At 41.0% G+C, this 22,559-nt stretch overlaps 1 protein-coding gene and 1 long non-coding RNA gene across 2 annotated transcripts; one reads left to right on the forward strand and one right to left on the reverse strand.

The window, feature by feature from the left end:
* Positions 1-6,186: 6,186 nt before the first annotated feature.
* On the reverse strand, positions 6,187-21,924 carry LOC309843870. The gene is made up of 4 exons (XR_014300387.1): positions 21,805-21,924; positions 21,312-21,420; positions 10,444-10,563; positions 6,187-6,290 (listed from the first exon to the last, which is right to left on the reverse strand). It is a non-coding gene; the product is annotated as an uncharacterized lncRNA (long non-coding RNA).
* Positions 10,943-11,953, forward strand: LOC309844079 (mitochondrial import receptor subunit TOM20 homolog). The gene has a single exon (XM_082690252.1). It carries the CDS (start codon positions 11,064-11,066, stop codon positions 11,499-11,501), a length of 438 nt encoding a protein of 145 aa, XP_082546378.1. The 5' UTR covers positions 10,943-11,063; the 3' UTR covers positions 11,502-11,953.
* Positions 21,925-22,559: the final 635 nt, after the last annotated feature.

Genomic DNA, 22,559 nt, shown 5'->3' on the forward strand with positions numbered 1-22,559 from the left:
GAACGCGGCAGGGATGTCCATTATCACCACTGCTATTCAACACAGTACTAGAAGTCCTAGCCTCAGCAATCAGACAACAAAAGGAAATTAAAGGCATCCAAATCGACAATGAAGAAGTCAAACTATCACTCTTTGCAGATTATATGATACTATATGTGGAAAACCCAAAAGATTCCACTCCAAAACTGCTAGAACTTGTACAGGAATTCAGTAAAGTGTCAGGATATAAAATCAATGCACAGAAATCAGTTGCATTTCTCTACACCAACAATAAGACAGAAGAGAGAGAAATTAAGGAGTTGATCCCATTTTCAATTGCACCCAAAACCATAAGATACCTAGGAATAAACCTAGCCAAAGAGGCAAAGAATCTATCCTCAGAAAACTATAAAGTACTCATGAAAGAAATTAAGGAAGACACAAAGTAATGGAAAAATACTCCATGCTCCTGGATTGGAAGAATAAATATTGTGAAAATGTCTATGCTACTTAAAGCAATCTACACATTTAATGCAATTCCTATCAAAGTACCATCCATCTTTTTCAAAGAAATGGAACAAACAATCCGAAAATTTATATGGAACCAAAAAAGACCTCGAATAGCCAAAGGGATATTGAAAAAGAAAGCCAAAGTTGGTGGCGTCACAATTCCGGACTTCAAGCTCTATTCCAAAGCTGTCATCATCAAGACAGCATTGTACTGGCACAAAAGTAGACGCATAGATCAATGGAACATAATAGAGAGCCCAGAAATAGACCCTCAACTCTATGGTCAACTAATCTTTGACAAAGCAGGAAAGAATGTCCAATGGACAAAATACAGCCTCTTCAATAAATGGTGCTGGGAAAATTGGACAGCCACATGCAGAAAAATGAAATTGGACCATTTCCTTACACCACACATGAAAATAGACTCAAAATGGATGAAGGACCTCAATGTGTGAAAGGAATCCATCAAAATCCTTGAGGATAACACAGGCAGCAACCTCTTTGACCTCAGCTGCAGCAACATCGTCCTAGGAACATCGCCAAAGGCAAGGGAAGCAAGGGCAAAAATGAACTATTGGGATTTTATCAAGATCAAAGGCTTTTGCACAGCAAAGGAAACAGTTAAAAAAAACAAAAGACAACTGACAGAATGGGAGAAGATATTTGCAAACAACATATCAGATAAAGGGCTAGTGTTCAAAATCTATAAAAAACTTTTCAAACTCCACACCCAAAAAACCAATAATCTAGTTAAGAAATGGTCAGAAGACATGAACAGACACTTCTGCAAAGAAGACATCCAGATGGCCAACAGACACATGAAAAAGTGTTCCACATCACTCGGCATCAGGGAAATACAAATCAAAACCACAATGAGATATCACCTCACACCAGTCAGAATGGCTAAAATTAACAAGTCAGGAAATGACAGATGCTGGTGAGGATGTGGAGAAAGGGGAACCCTCCTACACTGTTGGTGGGATTGCAGGCTGGTGCAACCACTCTGGAAAACAGCATGGAGGTACCTCAAAGAGTTGAAAATAGAACTATGACCCAGCAATTGCACTACTGGGTATTTACCCTAAAGATACAAACGTGATCCAAAGGGACACGTGCACCCAAATGTTTATAGCAACAATGTCTACAATAGCCAAACTATGGAAAGAACCTAAATTTCCATCAACAGATGAATGGATAAAGAAGAAGTGGTATATATACACAATGGAATACTATGCAGCCATCACAAGAAACGAAATCTTGCCATTTGCGACAACATGGATGGAACTAGAGGGTATCATGCTTAGCGAAATAAGTCAAGCAGAGAAAGACAACTATCATATGATCTCCCTGATATGAGGAAGTGGAGATCCAACATGGGGGGTTAAGGGGTAGGAGAAGAATCAATGAAACAAGATGGGATTGGGAGGGAGACAAATCATAAGTGTCTCTTAATCTCACAAAACAAACTGAGGGTTGCTGGGGGAGTGGGGTTGGAGAAGGGTGGTGGGGTTGTGGACGTTGGGGTTGTGGACGTTTTGTGTCTATGGTGAGTGCTGTGAAGTGTGTAAACCTGGCGATTCACAGACCTGTACCTCTGGGGATAAAAATATATGTTTATTTTTTTAAATTAAAATTAAAAACAAAATCTTAAAAAAAATCTTCATGGGACATCTGGATGGCTCAGTAAGTGGAGTATGCAAAACTTTTATTTTTTACATATTTACATTTAAATTAATGAACATATAACGTATTATTCATTTTAGCAGTAGAGAACTGTGATTAATCAGTCTTATATACTACCCAGTGCTCATTACATCACATGTCCTCCCTAATGTCTGTCACCACTTACATCACCCCTTCACACTTCTTAACCTCAAGCAACCCATAAGTTTGTTTCCTATCATCAGGAGACTATTATGGTTTGTCTGTCTCTCTCCTTCTCTGGTTTGGTGTTATTTTTTCCTCTCTTCCCCTATAATCCTTTGTTTGTTTGTTTGTTTGTTTTTCTTAAATTCCTCATATAGATGAGATTATATGATAGTTGTCGTCTGATTTATTTATTTCGTTTAGCATAATATGCTCTAGTTCCATCCACGTCATTGCAAATGCCAAGATTTCAAATTTTTGAAGGCTGCATAATATTCCATTTTATATACCACAACATCCTAATCCATTCATCCCTCAACAGACATCTGGGTTCTTTTCATTGTTTGGCAATTGTGGACCTTGCTGTTATAAACAGTGGGGTCCCCACACCCCCTTTAGATCACTCATTTGTATCTTTGCTATAAATACCCAACAGTGCAATTGCTGGGTCATAGTGTGGCTCTATTTTCAACTTTTTGAGGAACCGCCACACTGTTTTCCAGAGTGGCTGCACCAGCTTGCATTCCTGCCACCAGTTTAAGAGGGTTCCCCTTTTCTGTATCCTCACCAATATCTATAGTTTCCCAACTTGTTAATTATAGCCATTCTGAGAGGTGTAAGGTCGTATCTCTCATGTGGTTTCAATTTGTATTTCCCTAAGGCTGAGTGATGTGGGGAATTTTTTCATATGTCTATTGGCCATTTGTATGTCTTCTTTGGAGAAATGTCTGTTCATGTCTTCTGCCTATTTCTTGAGCGGGTTATTCTTTGGGTGTTGAGTTTGTTAAGTTCTTTACAGATTTTGGATACTAGCCCTTTATCTGATAAGACATTTGTATATATCTTCCCCCATTCTGTTGATTGTCTCTTGGTTTTCCCAACTCAAACCTTTGGTGGGGAAAAGATTTTTATCTTGATGAAGTCCCAATAGTTCATTTTTGCCATTGTTTCCCTTGTCGTTGGAGATGTGTCTAGCAAGAAGTTGCTAGGGCCAAGATCAAAGAGGTTGCTGCCTATGTTTGCCTCTAGGATTTTGATGGGTTCCTGTCTCACATTTAGGTCTTTCATCCATTTGAGGCTATTTTTGTGTAGGGTATGAGGAAATGATCCAGTTTCATTCTTCTACATGTTGACTTTCCAATTTTCCCAATACCATTTGTTGAAGAGACAGTCTTTTTTCCATTGGACATTCTTTCTTGCTTTGTCAAAAATTAGTTGGCCATTGAATTGAGAGTCAATTTCTGAGTTTTCTATTCTGTTCCGTTGGTCTGTTTGTCTGTTTTTTGTCAATACCATACTAGAGCTTGAGGTCTGGAATTGTGATTCCTCCAACTTTGTTTCTCTTTTTCAACATTCCTTTGGCTATTCAGGGTCTTTTCTGGTTCCATACAAATTTTAGAATTATTTGTTCCAGGTCTGTGAAAATGTTGATGGTGTTTTGATAGGGCTTGCATTGAATTGTAGATTGCTCTAGGTAGCATAGACATTTTAACAGTATTTGTTCTTGCAATCCAAAAGCACAGAATGTTTTTCCATTTCTTTGTGTCTTCCTCAATTTCTTTCAGAAATGTTCTATAGTTTTCTGAGTACAGATCCTTTGTCCCTGGCTAGGCTTATTCCTAGGTATCTAATGATTTTTATGCGATTTTAAGTCAGAATGATACCTTAATTTCTCTTTTTTCTGTCACATTGTTAGTACATAAGAATGCAACTAATTTCTGTGCATTGATTTTATATCCTGTCATTTTGATGAATTCCCGTTGAGTTAGCAATTTGGGGGTGGAGTCTTTTGGGTTTTTCACATAAAGTATCACGTCACCTGCAAACAGTGATGGCTTTACTTCTTCTTTGCTTACTTGGGTGTCTTTTATTTCATTTTGGTGTCTGATTGCTGAGGCTAAGACTTTTAGTACTATGTTGAACAACAGTGGTGGTAATGGACATCCAACCCTGCTGTGTCCCTGACCTTAGTGGAAAAGCTCTCAGTTTTTCCCCTATGAGAATGACATTTGCTGTAGGCTTCATATGTGGCTTTTATGATATTGGGGCATGTTCCTTCGATCCCTGCACTGTTAACAGTTTTAATCAATAAAGAATGCTGTACTTTATCAAATGTTTTTTTTTCTGCATTTATTGAGAGGATCTTCTGATTCTTGTCCTTTTTTAAAAATTTATGTAATGTAACACATTGATTGATCTATGAATGTTAAACCACCCTTGCAGCCAAGGAATAAATCCCTTTTGGTCATGGTGAATAATCCATTTAAGGTAGTGTTGGATCCTATTGGCTAGTATTTTGGTGAGAATTTTTGCATCCATATTCATCAGAGATATTGGTGTGTAATTTTCCTTTTTGGTGGGGTCTTTGTCTGGTTTTGGGATCAAGGTAATGTTGGCTACAAGGGAGCCTGGTTGGCTCTGTCAGTTAAGAATCTGTCTTCAGCTCAGGTCATGATCCTGGAGTCCCAGGATCAAGTTGTGCATCAGGCTCCCTGCGCAGGAGGAAGTTTCTCCCTGACTCTGCTCCCTCTCGTGCTCAGTCTCTCTCTCATTCTCTTTCTCTCAAATGAATAAATAAAATATTTTTTTAAAAGGTAATGCTGGCCATAGGAAGAGTTTGGAAGTTTTCTTCCCATTTCTATTTTTTTGCAACAGCTTCAGAAGAATACATATTATTTCTTATTTAAATGTTTGGGAGAATTCCCGCAGGAAGCCATCCGGCCCTGGGCTATAGTTTGGAGATTTTTGATTACTGCTTCAATGTCCTTGCTGGTTATAGGTGTATTCAGGGGTCAGGGGTTAAATGGCTAATAGGGATTAAAGAGGGCACTTGTGATGAGCACAGGGTGTTATATTGAAGTACTGAATCTCTGTATTGTATACCTAAAACTAATATTGCACTATATGTTAACTAACTAGAATTTCAATAAAAAGGCACAAAAAAGGGGCACCTGGATGGCTCAGTGGGTTAAGCCTCTGCCTTCAGCTCAGGCCATGATCTCAGGGTCCTGGGATAGAGCATCACATCATGCTTTCTGCTTAGCAGGGAGCCTGATTCCCCCTCTCTCTCTGCTTGCCTTTCTGCCTTCTTGTGATCTCCGTCTATTAAATAAATAAATAAAATCTTTTTTTAAAAGGCAAAAAAAGAAAAAATAAAATAAAGTCTTAAAAAATCTTCATAAAGGTATTGAAGAGGTAGAAAAATAGCAGGGATCTGAAAGGCCAAATTCTGAGAGAAAGCCTGAAACTGGAGTATAATCAGAATATCTGATTCCCAAAGCTCTTTATGCTGCAAGGATATTCTTGGAGTTCAAAACTGGGCTTCAGGAGATATCTGCAGAGGCTGCAGGAAGGAAGCTTATTATCTGGGTTCTTCAGAGAACAAATTGGATATCTATACATAAATATATGAGATATGTATCTATGTCAATATTCTATACATTGAGTGGGGGGAGAAGGAAATTTATTTTAAGGAATTGGCTCATGGTTATGGAGAGTACAAATGCAAAAACTGTAGGGTGGGCTGGCAGGCTCAGACCCTGGAAGAGCTGATATTGCAATTCAAGACTATATTAATCATATTTTTAATTTTCTGTATTTTATGGTGACCAGACATCTTACTAGAGGTTGGCAAGGAGAGCTGTTCTATTCATGAAGATAATAATCAACTGGTAACATACCTTTCATATGCAAACCAACCAATCCCAAGGCCTTACCTTAACACCTTCTTTATCTCACTCTCATCCACTGAAACCAATAGTTCTCTCATTCTGGCCAATGAGTTCTCTCAAACTGGCCAATCCTAGACTGTTTCCCCTGCTTTGCCTTGTTTTGTCCATAGAAACCACAGTAAAGGCTCTGGGTTATGCTTCACCTCACTCCTACTTCTGTCTCCTGACTTCAAACTGTGTGAAGTGGCATGCCTCCTCTTCTTCCTGGGAAATGCAAGTAACAAAAATTCCTCAATGTCATTTGCATCTTTGTATCATCATACAGTCCCTTCTATAAGTTAAAAATCCCAGAGGTATTTTAACACAAAGTTCAATGGTTGTTAGGCTGGAAACCTATGAAGAGAGAATATTACAGTTCAAGTTTGGAGTGGTCGGCTGGTATAATAACCTTCTTCCTCTGGGACAGTTTGTTTTTGTTGTAGTTAGGCCTTTGACTGATGAGGTGAGGGCCACTTGCATTACAGAAAGACCTATGCTTTACTCAAAGTCCACTGATTTAAGTATTAATCATATCCAAAATAAACTCTTTCATAGAAATATCTAGAATAACGTTGGACCAAATATCTGGACACTGTGAACCAAATAGGTCAATACATAAAATCAACCATATCAAGAATTTTATAGGAAATGTTCCCCACATTACACTAGGATCCCAAAGAGCCTAACAAGATAAGACACACTGGTCTCCTCAAGCCCAGGAGCATGCATGGAAGGAGTGGAAAGGAGAAAGCAAAGGAATGGGTAGATGAGCCCTTGCAGTTTGATGAGCTAGGCATCTGTCAATCAACATCAAAATATGAATGTGGTTTGAGGTGGTCTGTGAATGATAGGGCTCCAGCCTCCTGGCTGACACAATGCTGAATTGCTCTAAAGGAGAGTACATTCATTCCTGGTATAAGGAAATCACTGTAATTTGTTTTGCCAAGAATAAAAACCAGAATATGGTCAAACAGAACCAACCATGAAAGGAAACAAAGCTCATGAAGTAACCAGAATATAAGATAAAGCAGAAATGGACAAAGATTGCAGACTTCATAAACGCCAAACATTTTATATACCTTTAATTATTTCCTTGTGTCTGTTAATTTTTAAATAAATTATTTATAAATTATTATAAATTCACCATCCCCAGCTCAGCATGAAACAAATTCCACTCCAGATGGCTGGAGCCAAGGACACAGGGCTCTCTGTCTCCCAGTTTGAGGGTTACAGCATCCTCTTGCAAGAGGAAGGATGCCAGTCTTTCATCCTGGACTCAGCTGATTGTTGTCAAGGGGACATTCCTGGCAAGTGTGGCCAAGATTGGACTCTCTACCATCCAGGCCTTACTCTGGAAGAGGCTCTCCCTGAGTATGGTGCACTGAAAATACTAGAACCCCACCTATCCTTGCCCTGGCCTGTAATGCAAATTGTCTAATGCTCAGTTTGGCAAGATAGGATGTCTGGAGGCCTTCTTTCCCCATATCATGGAGCATCTACCTTCTAATGCAGGGTGACAGAGAAGTATGCCTAATACCATAAGCTTCATTGAGCTGAGATCTTTTATCTTTTTTTTTTTTTTTCAAAAACCTAGCAGAGAAGATTGCATTTGCCCTATAAGTTAATCTATTCTACTTTTTAAAATAAAATAAATGAAATAAATAAAAATAAATAAAAAAATAAAAACTACCCTTATATCCTAGAGCCGGTTGACATTTTTCAAACTGGCCAATTCTAGACTGTTTCCCCTGCTCTGCCTTGTTTTGTCCATAGAAACCACAGTAAAGGCTCTGGGTTATGTTTCACCTCACTCCTACTCCTAACATTGACGACTCTAAAATCAAAAGACTCAAAATAAGTTTAAAAAAAAAATAAAAGAAAATCCATGACTAAAATAAATGAAAAACTAAAAATCAATAAGTATAAGAATAAAGTACTTAATAAAAATAAACCTAGAAGAAATTCTAAAATGAAATAATTAAAAAACATGTATATAATTAAAAATCACCTTAAAGTTAAATGAATCTGAAAATAGATAACCATGTAAAGGAGTGCTGTAGATTTGGGGAAAATGAAGGCAGTTGTCCCTTCCAAGTTGTACAGGCTACTCACTACATTAAAGAACAGAACCAAAATAGAGAAGGACAGTTGCAGTAGAAGTAGCAAAAGAGCAGAGCCCTATGAATGAGGGATAGGGGGACACAGCTGGAAAAACTCCAAAAGCAAGCTTCCATGGGTTTGAGCACTTCACAGCAACAGTAGGAGAGAAAAGAGCTCTGTGAGGCAAGCAGATCTCTTTAAGTCACACTGCTTTCCACAAATCCAAGAAAACAAGTTTAATGACAGAAAATAGTGCTTTCAAATACCAGGCAGTGGGGTTATAAGAGGAAAGGGAAGTAACTTTAGAATAGCGCCACTGCAGAAAATGAAAGCATCGTTTCTTGACAGACTTCATCTATTTTAGTGTACTTTTTTCAAAAATGAAGAGAAAGGCATTAAGGAAATTATACAGGATATTGAATGACACCATAAATTAGAGTTAGAAAAACTCAGTGATGAAAGAACAGGTCTTAGGGAAGAAGCAGCAGCGTATTGAAACATCACTTCATAAATGAAATGTAAAGTAGTAAGCACAAGGCAGCAGACAATGTTATATGAGAATGGAAAGCAAGAAGAGGAAAATCCTAAAAAAGAAACTAAGCAAGATAGTACAAGATTTGAGAGAAAATGTCAAAATGTGAGGCTAAAGAGAGAAAATGAATAATTGGAGTACCTGTGAGAAAAACAAAGGAAAGACAAAAAGTGTTAAAATAAAAATACAGGAAGTTTCCCAGAAACACAGTAGTGCTTTCAAACTATATCAACAGAGCACCCTAAATACTGATTCAGAATGACAAATGGCAAGAAGTAGTCTCATAAAATCATTGAGAGAAAATCAAATTAAAATTAAATTTAATGTAAAATTTAATTAAAACAAGGTAAAGGGAAATCCTTGGGCATCTAGGAAAAAAAGAGCAAATGACATATAAAGGAAGGGAAATGAGAATGTCATCCACATTTCTGAGAGACATATTTTGTATCACAAGAAAATGGAGTAATGTGTTGAAAGACACTGAACAGAAGAAACAGTGAGCCATGGATTTTCTAGCTAGAAAGCCTGATTTATACAGAATAAAAGTCTTGGCATTCAAGTCATCATGCAAGAACTTAGGCAGTATTATTCTCATGATCCCTTGAAGACGGATGACCAAACTTAGGACAAGAAATTCCCTGAAAGAATGTAAGGACAGATGGTTAACGGGAAATCTATGATGACTTTGCATGACTAAAAGTCTATGGGAGAGAGAATGACCTCAGTGACAGTTACTAGGATAATTGCCTCATAATAATTCAAGAGCTTTCTTGGTTTGGGATGCTTTCTATTTAAGGTTAACATATTTTAAAAATCATTGGTAGGAAATATTGCTTAATATATATAGTGTATGTTAATTAATTGATTTTAAATTAAAAATATAGGATTTCCAACATTAAATATAAAGAAGATTCACCAAAACGCATTCCAAGTCCACACAATTCAGGAAGGAAATAACTGGCACTACATTAGCTGACTTGGGAGATAGGAGTGTTCATGGAGGAGCTGAGAGGCAGCTCTGTTGTTGCCTCATGGCTGATTAAAGCCCCCTGCAAAAACAAAAACAAAAACAAAAACAAAAGAAGAACCCACCTACATTGGGCAAGCTCCAGCTCCTCTGAGGCCCAGGCTGGGCACTCAAATGGGCAGTGACAGAATCTGTAGCACAAGCAGGAATCTATAGGGGTCACATAAATAGATAGAAGAGGGGTTCAGCAGGGTGGGTGTGTAGGTGCCTCTCAGGCCATGGGAAAATGACCTTGAGCCCCAGAATGCCCAGTGGTCACAAGGTACTGAGGCCTGTTTGCTACTCTGTGCTGAGGGTGTGATGTGTCAACACACACAGTCATTTCACCTGGGTGATGAGCAGGGCAGCTTTTAGGGTCAGGTTGCCTGGACAGGGAAATAATGAAAAGGAAAGGGGAAGATTCTTCATCTCCAGGGATGAACAGTCTGAGTCCCACAGACCTGGGCCAAGAGAGGAGCTCATTGTCTCAGATTTCATGGAACAGGAGTAGAAAGATGACCCTTTCTTTCTGCCCAACCCTCCACTCAAGAAAGTCCTGTCGTGAAAGCTGCATTTCAACAGCGAATAGCTTCCTGGAGTGCTTCTCTTTTGCCCTAGTAAGAATTTTTCTTTCTAGTACAACCACCAAACTGTGCCTGTGCCTTTCAATTAAGAAAAAATTCTTATGCAGTGGTAATAAAAACATAGGAAAGCAACAAAGTATATGTGAATTTACTTGCCTTCTCTGCTTCCTCTGTGCACCTGTTCCACATGCCCATTTCCTCTACTTTTTCATGCTCTTTTACTTATTCAATCCTTTCTCTAGAGTCCATGACAAGAGAATTTCTTGAAGCAGACTCCTGCTGGAAAGAATTGAGAGCTGAAAGGAAGAAAACAATCATGCATGTCCAGAACCATCCAATGCAGGAAATTTCCTGTGTAGGGAGTGCTCAGGGAAGAGTCAGCACTCCTGTGGCCACTCCAGCATGGTGGGCCCAGCTCTTCTGACTCCCAGCCCTGTTACTTTGGCATTCAGGGTTACTCAACACATAAGAATGTAGCTTGGCATTCAGAAATCAGGGCAGTGCTAGGAAAGTGTGTGAGAGGGGCTGTAGGGAGATTTTATGAACGCTGAAGATCCAATGACCTTAGCTGTCTGGATGAGACCAGGTCCTTCAGGGTGAGAGTCATGAAGGAAGGAATGGGGAGGAGCTATAAAAGAAGCTTATGACTGCTTTCTTTCCGCGTCTCTCGGGGCGAGCGTCCGGTCGCAGCGGCGTGGTCCGCGGCTTCCCCGCCAACAGCTTCTTCGCTGGCCCCGCCGCCGCCGCGCTCGCTCCTGCCTCTGGGCCGTGGGAAGATGGTGGGCCGGAACAGCGCCATCGCCGCCGGCGTCTGCGGGGCTCTCTTCATCGGGTACTGCATCTACTTCGACCGCAAGAGGCGGAGTGACCCCAACTTCAAGAACAGGCTTCGAGAACGAAGAAAGAAACAAAAGCTTGCCAAGGAGAGAGCCGGACTTTGCAAGTTACCTGACCTTAAAGATGCTGAAGCTGTTCAGAAATTCTTCCTTGAAGAAATACAACTTGGGGAAGAGTTGCTAGCCCAAGGGGAATATGAGAAAGGTGTAGACCATCTGACAAATGCAATTGCTGTGTGTGGACAGCCACAGCAGTTGCTGCAAGTGTTACAGCAGACTCTCCCACCACCAGTGTTCCAGATGCTTCTGACCAAGCTTCCAACAATTAGTCAGAGAATTGTAAGTGCTCAGAGCTTGGCTGAAGATGATGTGGAATGAGAACATGTCAACATAATCTCAATTAAAAATATTTTTAAAATCTTAAGTTGGAAGATGAGCAGCTCTGGGGGAAAAAGGGCAAATAGGCTTGTTACGGACTGTCCTACACTGAAATCTACCAAAGTTAATTTTTACTTTGTGTAGATCCATTCATCTGTTTTATTTATTTTTCCCAGTGAAAAGTGTATTTTGATAGAAAGCTTTTCATTATATAAATACACTGAGTTACCAAAATATCATGGATTTTATTCCTAAAACGTGCAATTAAAGTGTACATATAACATCACATTACTTAGGTTAAAAATACTCAGTGCTTAGTTTTGAAAGATAGGCCGAAAAAGTATAGGAGAAAGCTGAAGAATGCACGTTTTTTTTAAGCTCGTACATTTGCTCTACATTAAAGAATTGGATGGAGTCTATCAAAACTGAGCATTAAAATCTTTGAGAGATTATTTTTTTCCTTTTAATCTCTAAATATGATGTGAGAAGTGCTGCTGTGCTGTATTAATTCACCTCCTCCCCATGTATTTGTCATTTTAATTGGTGGGCTTAATGGGTTCTGGATATTTATCGTATTTTAGATGTATGTAGTAAATAGCACCGGGAATTAAATCTATGTACATCCTTTATCTAGCCATGTGAGCCTCTCTAATTACTGTCTACCCTCTTTCCTCACTTAAAAAATGAGGGAATTGGTCTGCTAATTCAGAGAAGTGTCCCTTTCAGCTTTTAATTCATTTGTTTCTGTTAAGCATCTTTAAAACCACCTTCTTCTGAGGGATATATTTGTTTGGACAACCAGGCCTTGCATTTTTTATACTCTGAAGTTTGCATGCTTGCCTGACTTAGTATTTCTGAACTGATTCTCCCACTCCCACCCCTTTTTTTAAAGATCTAACTTGTGTTGGTTTTCACTGAAATCATGCGGTTCTGTCATTACTCTTGTAAATCTGAAACTTAATCTTTAGGGTAACTGGGATGATAAAGTTGTAAAATGTTTGTTCCCCTTTGCTTTTATCTTCAGTGTATCTCCTTAATCCTCTTTCAATCTCATTCATTTATCTTGTTATGATGAGAATAAGGTATAACCTTATGGCTGAAGATTTGGAAAGAATGACGGTGTTCTTGAAATAGTGACATGTTATCTGCAGTCACAGGTTGAACAATTAGGTCTGAGAATAAAGATCCTTGGTACTTACTTGTAAAAAAAAAAAAAAAAAAAGAAGCTTATGACTAAAAGAGAGAATTAAAAAGAGACCAAAAGTGGTGCCTGGGTGGCTGAGTTGTTGGGCGTCTGCCTTTGGCTCAGGTCATAATCCCAGGGTCCTGGATTCGAGCCCCGCATTGGGCTGCCTGCTCAGTGGGAGGCCTGCTTCTCCTTCTCCCATTTCCTCTCTTGCTGTGTTTCTCTTTGTCAAATAAATAAAGTCTTAACAAAAAAAGAGAGAGAGAGAGACCGAAAGAGGAAATAAATCATATGGAGGTTGCTACTCTCCCTTTCTGAAAGTTGAGCTGGACTCAAAACATCTGCCCAGGACACTGTCCAGGAGGGTGGAGGTATTCTCTCTGCACCATCCAACATGGTGGCCACTGGCACCTAGAGTTGATGGACACCTGAAAGAGGGCTCGATGACATAGAAGCGGGCTCATCTGGCTGGTGGCTACCATGCTAATTAGCACAGCCCTAGAGTTCCAGAGATGAAAAAGATGCTCTGTTTTTCCTTGCATAATGGTTCACTGGCTTGGGCACATACACTGGTGCCCTGGAAACATTGAAAGAGGAAGGTCAACATTCAGGCCCTAGAAGAGTTCCCAGCAGATAGCCCACTTGAAAACAGAGGTGAAGAGCATGGTTTCTCAGTACCTGGATTAGACACAATCAGAGCAGGAAGACCCTTCACTGTCTTCAGAAGCCTACCCTTGTTTAGAGGCTGGGCAGACACCTGCTTTGTCTGGGGCCCAAGAGGCCTGAGCCAGTTACAAAGGGATCCTTTTCACACCTGAACCAGATTCCAGTCCAGGAGCATATTCACCTGACTTTGCCAGGGCTGAACATGGGTGATGAGGATAGCGTGGTTGCTGCCCTTGCAAGGCTTGCTCATAGCCAGGATTCCTATTCCTGTGAGTGTGAAGACCTGCAGGGGGAGAGTCTGGGGCTGAGAATTCCAAACCCTTTTAGCTCCAACAGATGTCCTCGAGGCCATAAAGGGAGCATCAAAGACCACCTGAGCTCTAGGCTCTGCTCCCATCTCTGCTGGCCTTGCCCTGCACTGAAGACTGTGCCCTCCCTACTTCCACTCTACTAGAACATGTTACCAGAGCCGCCCTAGCTCTTGAAGCTGCCCTTCAGTGTGAATGCATTTCTAGGCCAATCTCTGGAGACCTGACTTCACTTCTCTGCCTCTCACCATCTCTTGTTAGTGAAATTGTTAAAGTCATGAAATAAAGTAGCTGTCCTGTCACACAGGTAGTTGGAGAAGACAAGAGAACAGAAGGAAGCTTTACTGCAGTCTTGTAGGGAGACCCCCATATGGTGCTTATGCTAGCAGCAACAACATATTTTGCCTCTTCCCCACTCAGAGGAGCACAAATATCGGTGAAGGGATGATCAGCCAGTCATGGCTGGGCTCAGGTGATGATGCTTTACTGAGTCTTCTAATGGTACTTTACAGAGTCTTCTGATCTTGAAACCTTAGGCCCTTCCTCTATCCCCTTGTCTGATGAGCTGAGTGTCTTCTTCTGTCCTCAGAATTTTTTTTCCTAGGCTCTGAGTGCTGCATTCACCCATGGAGCCTACAAGGTAGCTCTCTTGATCCTTAGAGCCTCCTTGTTGATGATACGGAAATGATAATCTGGAGGTTATGGATTTCTAGGATTTTCTGGAGTGAGTAAGTGACATTTATCAATCTAACAGTCTTAGATTTTGTTTTGTGGAAGAAAATATTGACACTGACAGGGCAAACAAAGTCCATTCAAATGCAACATATGTCATACACATACATGACTGAATTGGAAAATTCAAACCATAATTTGTCTCATTTTATATTTGTATTTACTCAAAATGACAACCTAGGTTTGTTTCCTTCCAAAGGTCCACATGAGACAGCAAGAGTCTATTTTAACTGGTCAATTCGACAAGAACCTAAGTGATGCTTTCCTCTCCCATCTTCCTCCACCTTGGCAATATATAGCCTATTCTTTCCTTCTCTTTGGAAGGAAGCCAGGTGCCCACTTTAATGCTCAGCCCCTGCTTCCCTACCTTTACAGTGTAGGGTCCTTTGGTTATCACACAGAAACCATGCCTGGCACAGGTGAGGAAGACAGATTTTCCAAAATGGAATGCCATTTCCACATTTGGCAACATCATCTGAGGTGAAATGTTAGATTCCCAACTGGAGAAATTTGGGATGAATTTTTCCCAACTCTACTTGAAGGCTCCCCCTTTCTCAGAGTCCTACCCAAGTTGGGTGTGGGGTTTGGCTGCCCCAGGGCCTGACTGCCACAGGAAGGAGCCCTGCTCCAGAACTGCAACTTTTGAGACTGTAGGAAAATTAACTCTGAAACTGCCTGTAATCAAAAGATTTTGGGAGTGAGGGAAGGGGAAACAGTGAAGCATCAGTGGAGGAAATACCCACTGGATGCTAAAAGTACTTACGTGCTGAGCAAGGATTGGGCCTGAAGTCTTGGGCCTGGCAAGCACTCCCCACAGGAGGCTCTACAGCATGGACTAAAGTTATAGTTGATGTCAAACTCATAGTAGAAATTTACAACCCCTTCCAGGCATTAGAGATGTGAGAGAAAGTGGATGGAGTTTGGAATCAAGGCACCAAATTTCAGTGCCCCATTTCTTATATGCTGGTCATGTGCATACATTGTCCTCAAGCCTCTGTTACCTCACATAGCACACAAAGACCATAATGGCACCTTTTCTTTTCTCATGCTTAATCAAATGCCATGAAGGAAACCTAAAAGTCTGCTCAGAGGTGAGGTTTATTATTAGATGAAGTTATTATTGACTCAGTAACAGAGATTCTGAAATATGGCTTTTGTTCATTTACAACCCTGTGAACATGTTCTTCAGTGGTGATGACACCCCCCGCCCACCAGGTTTATTGAGGTACCCTTTGGTGTACAATAAAGTCCAGGGGCCCAAGCAGCACCAGGCTTCCCTTGAGAGAATGCAGTGTCCAAGTGGATGCTCATTACTGACAATCCTTGTCTTGACCTCTGGGAATTACCTGCACAACTGGTAACATGAGTTAAAACATGAGTTAAAAATTTGTCATACTAGCATTTGTAGGACCTTTCACAGTGATGGCCCTGTGCCAGTACTTAAGTGGTTCTTTAGTCCATTACAATTAGTGTCTTCAAATGTAACCTCCATTATTATTTAGGTATAACGAGGCCATTGCAAAGATATTGTTAGCCTCATGGATCTCAAGAGGACAGGGCACAACATGCCATGTGGGGAAGCCCAGGGTCAGGAGGCAGAGGGGATCAAGGGAAAAATATACCAGGAAACTGTAGCAGGACAGTCTCTACACCCCAGAGTCTGCTGGAATTCTTCAAACTAGCCAATTCTAAGCCTTCTTATCTTGCCTTGCCCATTCTTTCCTATGTAAACCACATGTAAGGCTTTTGCCTATACTTTCTCTTCTTCCTTGTCTCCTGAATGAGCCTGGTCCTTCCCTGTGTGGCTCTGTGTGGTGTTCCATGCTTCCTATTTCTAGGGATCTGCAAGTATTAACTTCTTTCTTCATGACAGTCCTTTCTGTGTCTACATGTCTTACCCTACTTGATGAAAACAAGTCCCAGGTATATTTTAAAACAGCGAAGAAGTCACTCATGTCAATAAGCAATGAAGTTCTCATACACGTAGTACCAAAGTCCGAAGAAGTTTCAGGTCATTAACATTGTACGAGCATTAGAAATAGTTTCACAGGGATGCCTGGGTGGCTCAGAGGGTTAAAACCTCTGCCTTCAGCTTGGGTCATGATCCCAGGGTCCTGGGATGGAGTCCTCATCAGGCTCTCTGCTCAGCAGGAAGCCTGCTTCCCCCTCTCTCTCTGCCTGCCTCTCTGCCTACATGTGTTCTCTGTCTGTCAAATAAATTAAAAAAATAAAAAATAAAAAAAAGAAATAGATTCACAGTAGATCCCATATCAGATGTAATGAAAATAAATTCATTGGAGGAAGTGTGAATTAGGATGCAGCACCATTTGTCAAATTATGGTTGGATCACAGCCATAGGTTGCATTCAGATGGAAAATTTGGTAAAGACTCAACAACAGCTTTTTGGCTACATGGGATCTACAATAGAATATTTTATGTGTTGTTTTAATTATGATGTAAAAATTCTGAGCTATCTATATATATAACAAACTGTATCTACCTTACTTATAATAAACCGATATACTTCCAATTATATAACATATTTGTGATTATATAAAGTAAATATTATAAGTAACAACATATTTTTATTGATCAATTTCTTTCTGGAGAGCTGGATATGGGACATTTTACTTGCATGTTGGTGTATAAACACTAATGGAAGTGCTGCAGACATTTACAAGCATGCTCCCACTCAGCTTGCCAGGATTCAGCTGCTGGGGCTTCAGCCATCTCTGTAGCTAAAAACTTTCATAATATCCAGCTGGGATCTAGCTGCTGGTCAAGAGATCAATGGAGGCCCCAGCAGTTCTAACTTGTTTTCCTTTCCAAAAGCAGAGAGACCAAGTTAAATGATTAAATTTTGCATATATAAAGCTTTTAGAACTTGATTTTAAAGACTCAAAGATAAATGCAATAAAACAGTCCATCACAGGAACTATTGCCTGTGTGATATAAAGCTACTGGTGCCGGAGTGGCTTTTGCAGACCTCAAACATTGGAAATACACTAAAAGCTCCATTTAATGCTCCCAGACAAGAAATCAATTGCTTCCAGGCTGGGATGGAGGGATTGTGATGTGGCCAAAATGTAGAAGAGGGCTCCTGGCCCAGCAGTCATTCACTTTGACTCTGGAAGTAAACTCTAATGCAGAAGTGGGTTAAAAGCTCTGAAAAGTCAGGAAATTGAAACCCTATGACTGGTATCAATCCCTGGGGCTTTCCTTGTTCCTTTTCTCAGTGTCCTCAAGTGGCTCCCTTAGCAAGAGCCCACATGGCCTTGTGGTAACAGATCCTACTTTTCTAGGATATGCCAGGAGAGACTGAGTGAAAAGGAAAGCTGGCAAGGAAATAATAGTTCCTATAAACAATTCACAGTGGAGAGAGCTTGTAATCTGTCTCCATAGGAGGTCCCCTCACCAGCTGTCAGGGTGAGCAAAACCAGGGGTGTGAAAGGGCTAATCCCTGGGATGGGGCAGCTCTGACATTCTGGCCTAGGAAGGCTTTCTCTATGTGATTTCCTCAATGGCATGATGGAGACAAGACATGTGACACATTTATGTCAAGTTTCCAACCATGAGCCCAGGATCCTCTTTTGTGTCCTGGGAAGTGTCACTTTTTAATGAGCTCTCTGGACACCTGGGGAGCTATTTATATGGAAAACACCTTTTATCCTCACATTCTCCATGCATTACAGAAGCTGTTGACTTACTTTTCTCAATTACTGGATGATAATTTATGTCCTTTTCTGAGTTAGATAGGTAAAGGTTTCTCAGGGAGAGAGAGAGGGTGGTAGGTAGATGATAAATCCATAGATCCATAGATAGAATGATAAATGGATGATAGAGAAATAAAAATGGTTAACTTGTTTTTTTTTATTTATAGTCAGGAATTATTCTATTAGAAGGATCCAGTTTTCTACTTGAGAGTTAAATGAGTGTTCATGTCTTACATATTCATACTAATAATGAAAACATTTTGCTTTTCCTTTTGACCACAATTGTAGCCTCTTAAGTGTGGGACAGTCCTCTCAGTTCAATTTCCTAAGTGCAGCCATTGGAAGTAAGACATGTCCCTTTTTCTCTGCCTATGCTTTTCAGCATACTTTTTATTGATATAATAAAAAGCATTTTGTAAATCTTCTACACATAGTATAAACCTTTTATCAGGTTCTGAGGATAAGTTTTCAAAGTTCATCAGTTGTCTCCAGAATAATTGAGCTGCAATAAAAGGTACTGCTCAGAATGCACTGGAAACCGTTTAAAGACAACTTTGCTATCAAAAATCATGATTGCCTAGAAATATTTATGTCTCAAAACATTAGTAATTATTTTTTTCTGGAACCATAGTCCAAATCAACCCTTTACTGACCCGACCTGACTTTTTCCCCAAGAGGACATAAAAATGATCCACAGATAGTAATTCTACAAGTCATAAAATATCAGTATCTCGATCAATTAGATATTAATTCAGGCTGTATTATCTATTCCAGAGCCCTTTTCTCACTCCCATTTTTATTTGTTCACTGGAATAATTTGTAATATTCTCCTTGTTTTCAGTCCTCTGATTTCTAATTGTGGTAACTGCCAAAACAGGGCTGATTGATTATCTAAGAGCTAATGTAGCTGGCAGATCCAGCTTAGAAACACCTGACTCACAATCATTGTGCAATGCATCGGAAGATGCGCCCTTCAGTCCCTTTATTTTTTGCAAATTCAGATTGATTTCAGATTTCAGACTGGGGTTCAGATTGAGGCTGGATGCTTGCTTCATGGACCTGTCTTGAAAGCATAAGCAGTACTACAGTTGTACTGTGGAGGCCAAGAAAAATTAAGGCCATCCCACCTCAGGTTTAGCCTTAGCATAAGTACAGCCATCTCAGACCCCTGTGCCCAAGGGCTGAACTTTCCCCTACTTTACTTTAGTTTCAGGAAGCCCCACCCTACTTTAGTTCCAGAGACCCCCAACCCTATTTTAGTTCCAGGAAGCCCCACCCTACTTTAGTTCTAAGGACCCCCACCCTACTTTAGTAAGCCCCACTCTACTTAAATTCCAGAGACCTCCCCACCCTCCTTTAGTTCCAGGAAGTCCCATCCTACTTTAGTTCTAAGTGATGAAGTCCCAGAACCTAAGTCAGGTTCGGTGGGGTGAGGAGGTTCGGAGCTGACGACTAAAGAAAGAATTCTTAAGACGTCCTTGGTGCAAAATGGTGCTTTATTAAAGCACAGGGACAGGACCCGTGGGCAGGAAGAGCTGCTGCCCTGGGTTGTGAGGGTAGGCATGTTATATACCCCATGGTTGGGGGGAGGTGGTGAAGGGATGGGAGATTTCAACAGAGTTCTCACATGTTAGGGAGGGCCTACAAGATGCTGGGGGGAGTCCTTGCCCTTATGGCTTGATCAATGTCATCCTTAGGTCAGGTATTAACATCAAGATAGTTGGGAGATTCTTGGTGGGGTATTATGATCCTGCTATCATTTACATTCCCTTCTACCTCAGCCTCCTCCAGTTTATGGTGAGGAGGGAGACATTAGGGCTTCAGGAACCAAGAGTTATTTGCCTCTGGAAATTTGTGCTATTGATAAGGTAACCTCCCTGTTTAGGTCTCTAGGACATCTATAGAGCAAGGGAGATTCCTGTTCTGCAGGATTGCAATCCCTGCAAGTTAACTATTTATCATTCTATGGCAGTCAGGGGTGCCTGAGGAATGCTACACATATGGAGGGGAGTGGGTGAAGAGGGGGTGCAAAGCGCCAGCTTTTGCTTTGTCCTCAGCCAGCCTCCTGCTCCCTCATCATAAGGACCCCCACCCTGCTTTGATAACAAGAAGCCTCACCCTGCTTTAGTTCCAAAGACCCCCACCCTGCTTTAGTAACAGGAACCCATAAATATCCCTGCCTTAACTAAGCTTTGGGTCCAAGTCCCTACACTGCTGTGTCGGGTATACTTGGGCCCAAGCTTAAGCTTGTTGAATAAACCCTCGTGTGATTGCATCAGTGTCGGCTCCTTGGTGGTCTCTCTGATGTGAAAACTCAGGTACAACAGTATGAGTTATGTTATTAACTTAGCTTCCTGGTTTTTTTTTTTTTAAATATTCCTTACTTATGTCTTATGCCCCATGTATGATTAATCATTACCCCTGGTTTTTCCACTCTCTACTCCTTGTTTGCACATTGAGTATAGAAACCTGATGGCGATCAGGTGGTAACATCTGTCTCAAAATTATCTGATTCACCCCATCATACCAGATCCTGGATGCACCTTGTTTGGAAGAATACATATATTTGGGTGGTTTCAAGATTCCCCCCACCCAAGGCTTCAAAAACTCATTCACCTCCTCTTGTGTATTCACCTCCTTCTCCAGTCACTGTGTGTGTGTGTGTGTGTCCAGGTCTGAAAAAAAATCCAGAGGATGTGAGACACATTGTCACAGGCTGGTTTTAAGAAACTGAAATAGAGCTGCACCTGCTCTGATACAGGCCCTACTCTGCCTGAGCCTCCTCACTAGCTGCTGGGGCTCTGCTGCAGGGCTAAAGGATTGCAAAACCAGGCCCCAAGGCAAAAGTGGACCTGCCAGGCCTTCCACCTGGCAGAGGAAGGAAGCCCCACTGTGGGAGGCCCAGTTTCAGAAAGATGTGCTTTTCTGGGGCTTTCATATTTCTTTTCTTGCAACCAGAAACAGTGGGATTTCTGTGGAAATTAGAGAGCTGAAAGAGAATTTGTGTTTTTAGGGCTTAACAAACAAACCCTTCATCCCTTCTCATTTAGGCTGTGAGCTGACAAAAGGTGATCTTTCAGAGAATTCCACACCAGTCATTTTAGCAATCAGGGGCAAAAAGATCTGATTTGAAATACAATAAAATAAAACAGATTGCCGAGCATGCTTGGTGGCACACACGCGTGTGTGCACACGTGAGACTCACCCCCTCTATCCACTGAGCTCCCTCCGCTTCAGACACAAAGTTCCCATTATTTTGGAATGCTGACGATCCAAAGGGAGAGAACGTGGAGAACGTTGCACAGTGAGCAGGCCTAGTTTGGAGTGATAGGTGGCATTAGGGTGAGAACTCCCTGGCGCCCTCCGTGGGGGGCCCCAAGCTCCCTCCGCACCCAATCCTCTGTGAGCAGCCATAGCCTCCTCCCTTCAACTCCAGGCAGAGGGTGTGTGTGTGTGTGTGTGTGTGTGTGTGTGTGTGTGTACACATTAGCGCAGGGAGAACATAGATTACTTCTTGTCCCATTTGCCCCATCCGTAGACGAGCACTTTGTACATTGTTCATTTTTAAGTTTTAGGAAGTTGGCCTCTGTGTATTTTGACCCTTTGCACCCTTTCTTCAGCAATTTGGAAAGGCATCCTCCCAAGCTTGGGGTGCTGGGCCCTGTTGAGGCTCTGTGTCAGAGAACCAACCAACTCACCGTCAGCGATCACAGAGAGCGGTTGCACCTGCTTCCTACACATCTCTGGGACCATTGTCTTTTCTCGAATCATCTCAAAAATGGCTTCAACTCTCCATCCTCGTCTCTGTAAGTGACACGATAGTTTATAGACCCAGCAACGCTCTCCTCCATCGAAATTCTAGACGTGTGATGTACCGCATATCCCCTGTGATGTGGAGGGACAGGCCAGGTGGTGGAGGTTCCAGGAGGACGCGGGTGGCAGATATTTTTGTATGTGAGATGCAGAGGGTCATGATTTTGTAGTGTGTTGCTATCTACTGGCAACTCATCCATCAACATGTATCTTTGATTCACATTTTTTTCACTATATTATAAACATAATTTTCCATTCTACCTTCCGTATTTTCTTCAAAATCCTCACAACATCCCATTAAAGAATTTAAAGCAGTTACCTAGCTAGTATTCTGCAGTTAGATTTAGAACATGCCCATATTATCAATATTCCAAATAACACTATAAAAAATATCTTTAGTTGTACTGATAATTATTCTTATAGCAGGAGTACAAAAATGGCATAGTAGTTAAGATTCACATCCTGAACCCTTATGCACTATGGATGGGAATGTAAATTGGTGCAGCCTCTATGGGGTTCTTCAAAAAATTAACAATAGAACTCCATATGATTGAGCAATTCCCACTCTGGGCATTTATCCAAAGGAAACAAATGTACTAACTCAAAAATATATATGCACCTCTGTTTTCACTGCATATTA

Source organism: Mustela nivalis (genome assembly GCF_964662115.1).
Source record: "Mustela nivalis genome assembly, chromosome: 11".
Classification (NCBI taxonomy): Eukaryota; Metazoa; Chordata; class Mammalia; order Carnivora; family Mustelidae; genus Mustela; species Mustela nivalis.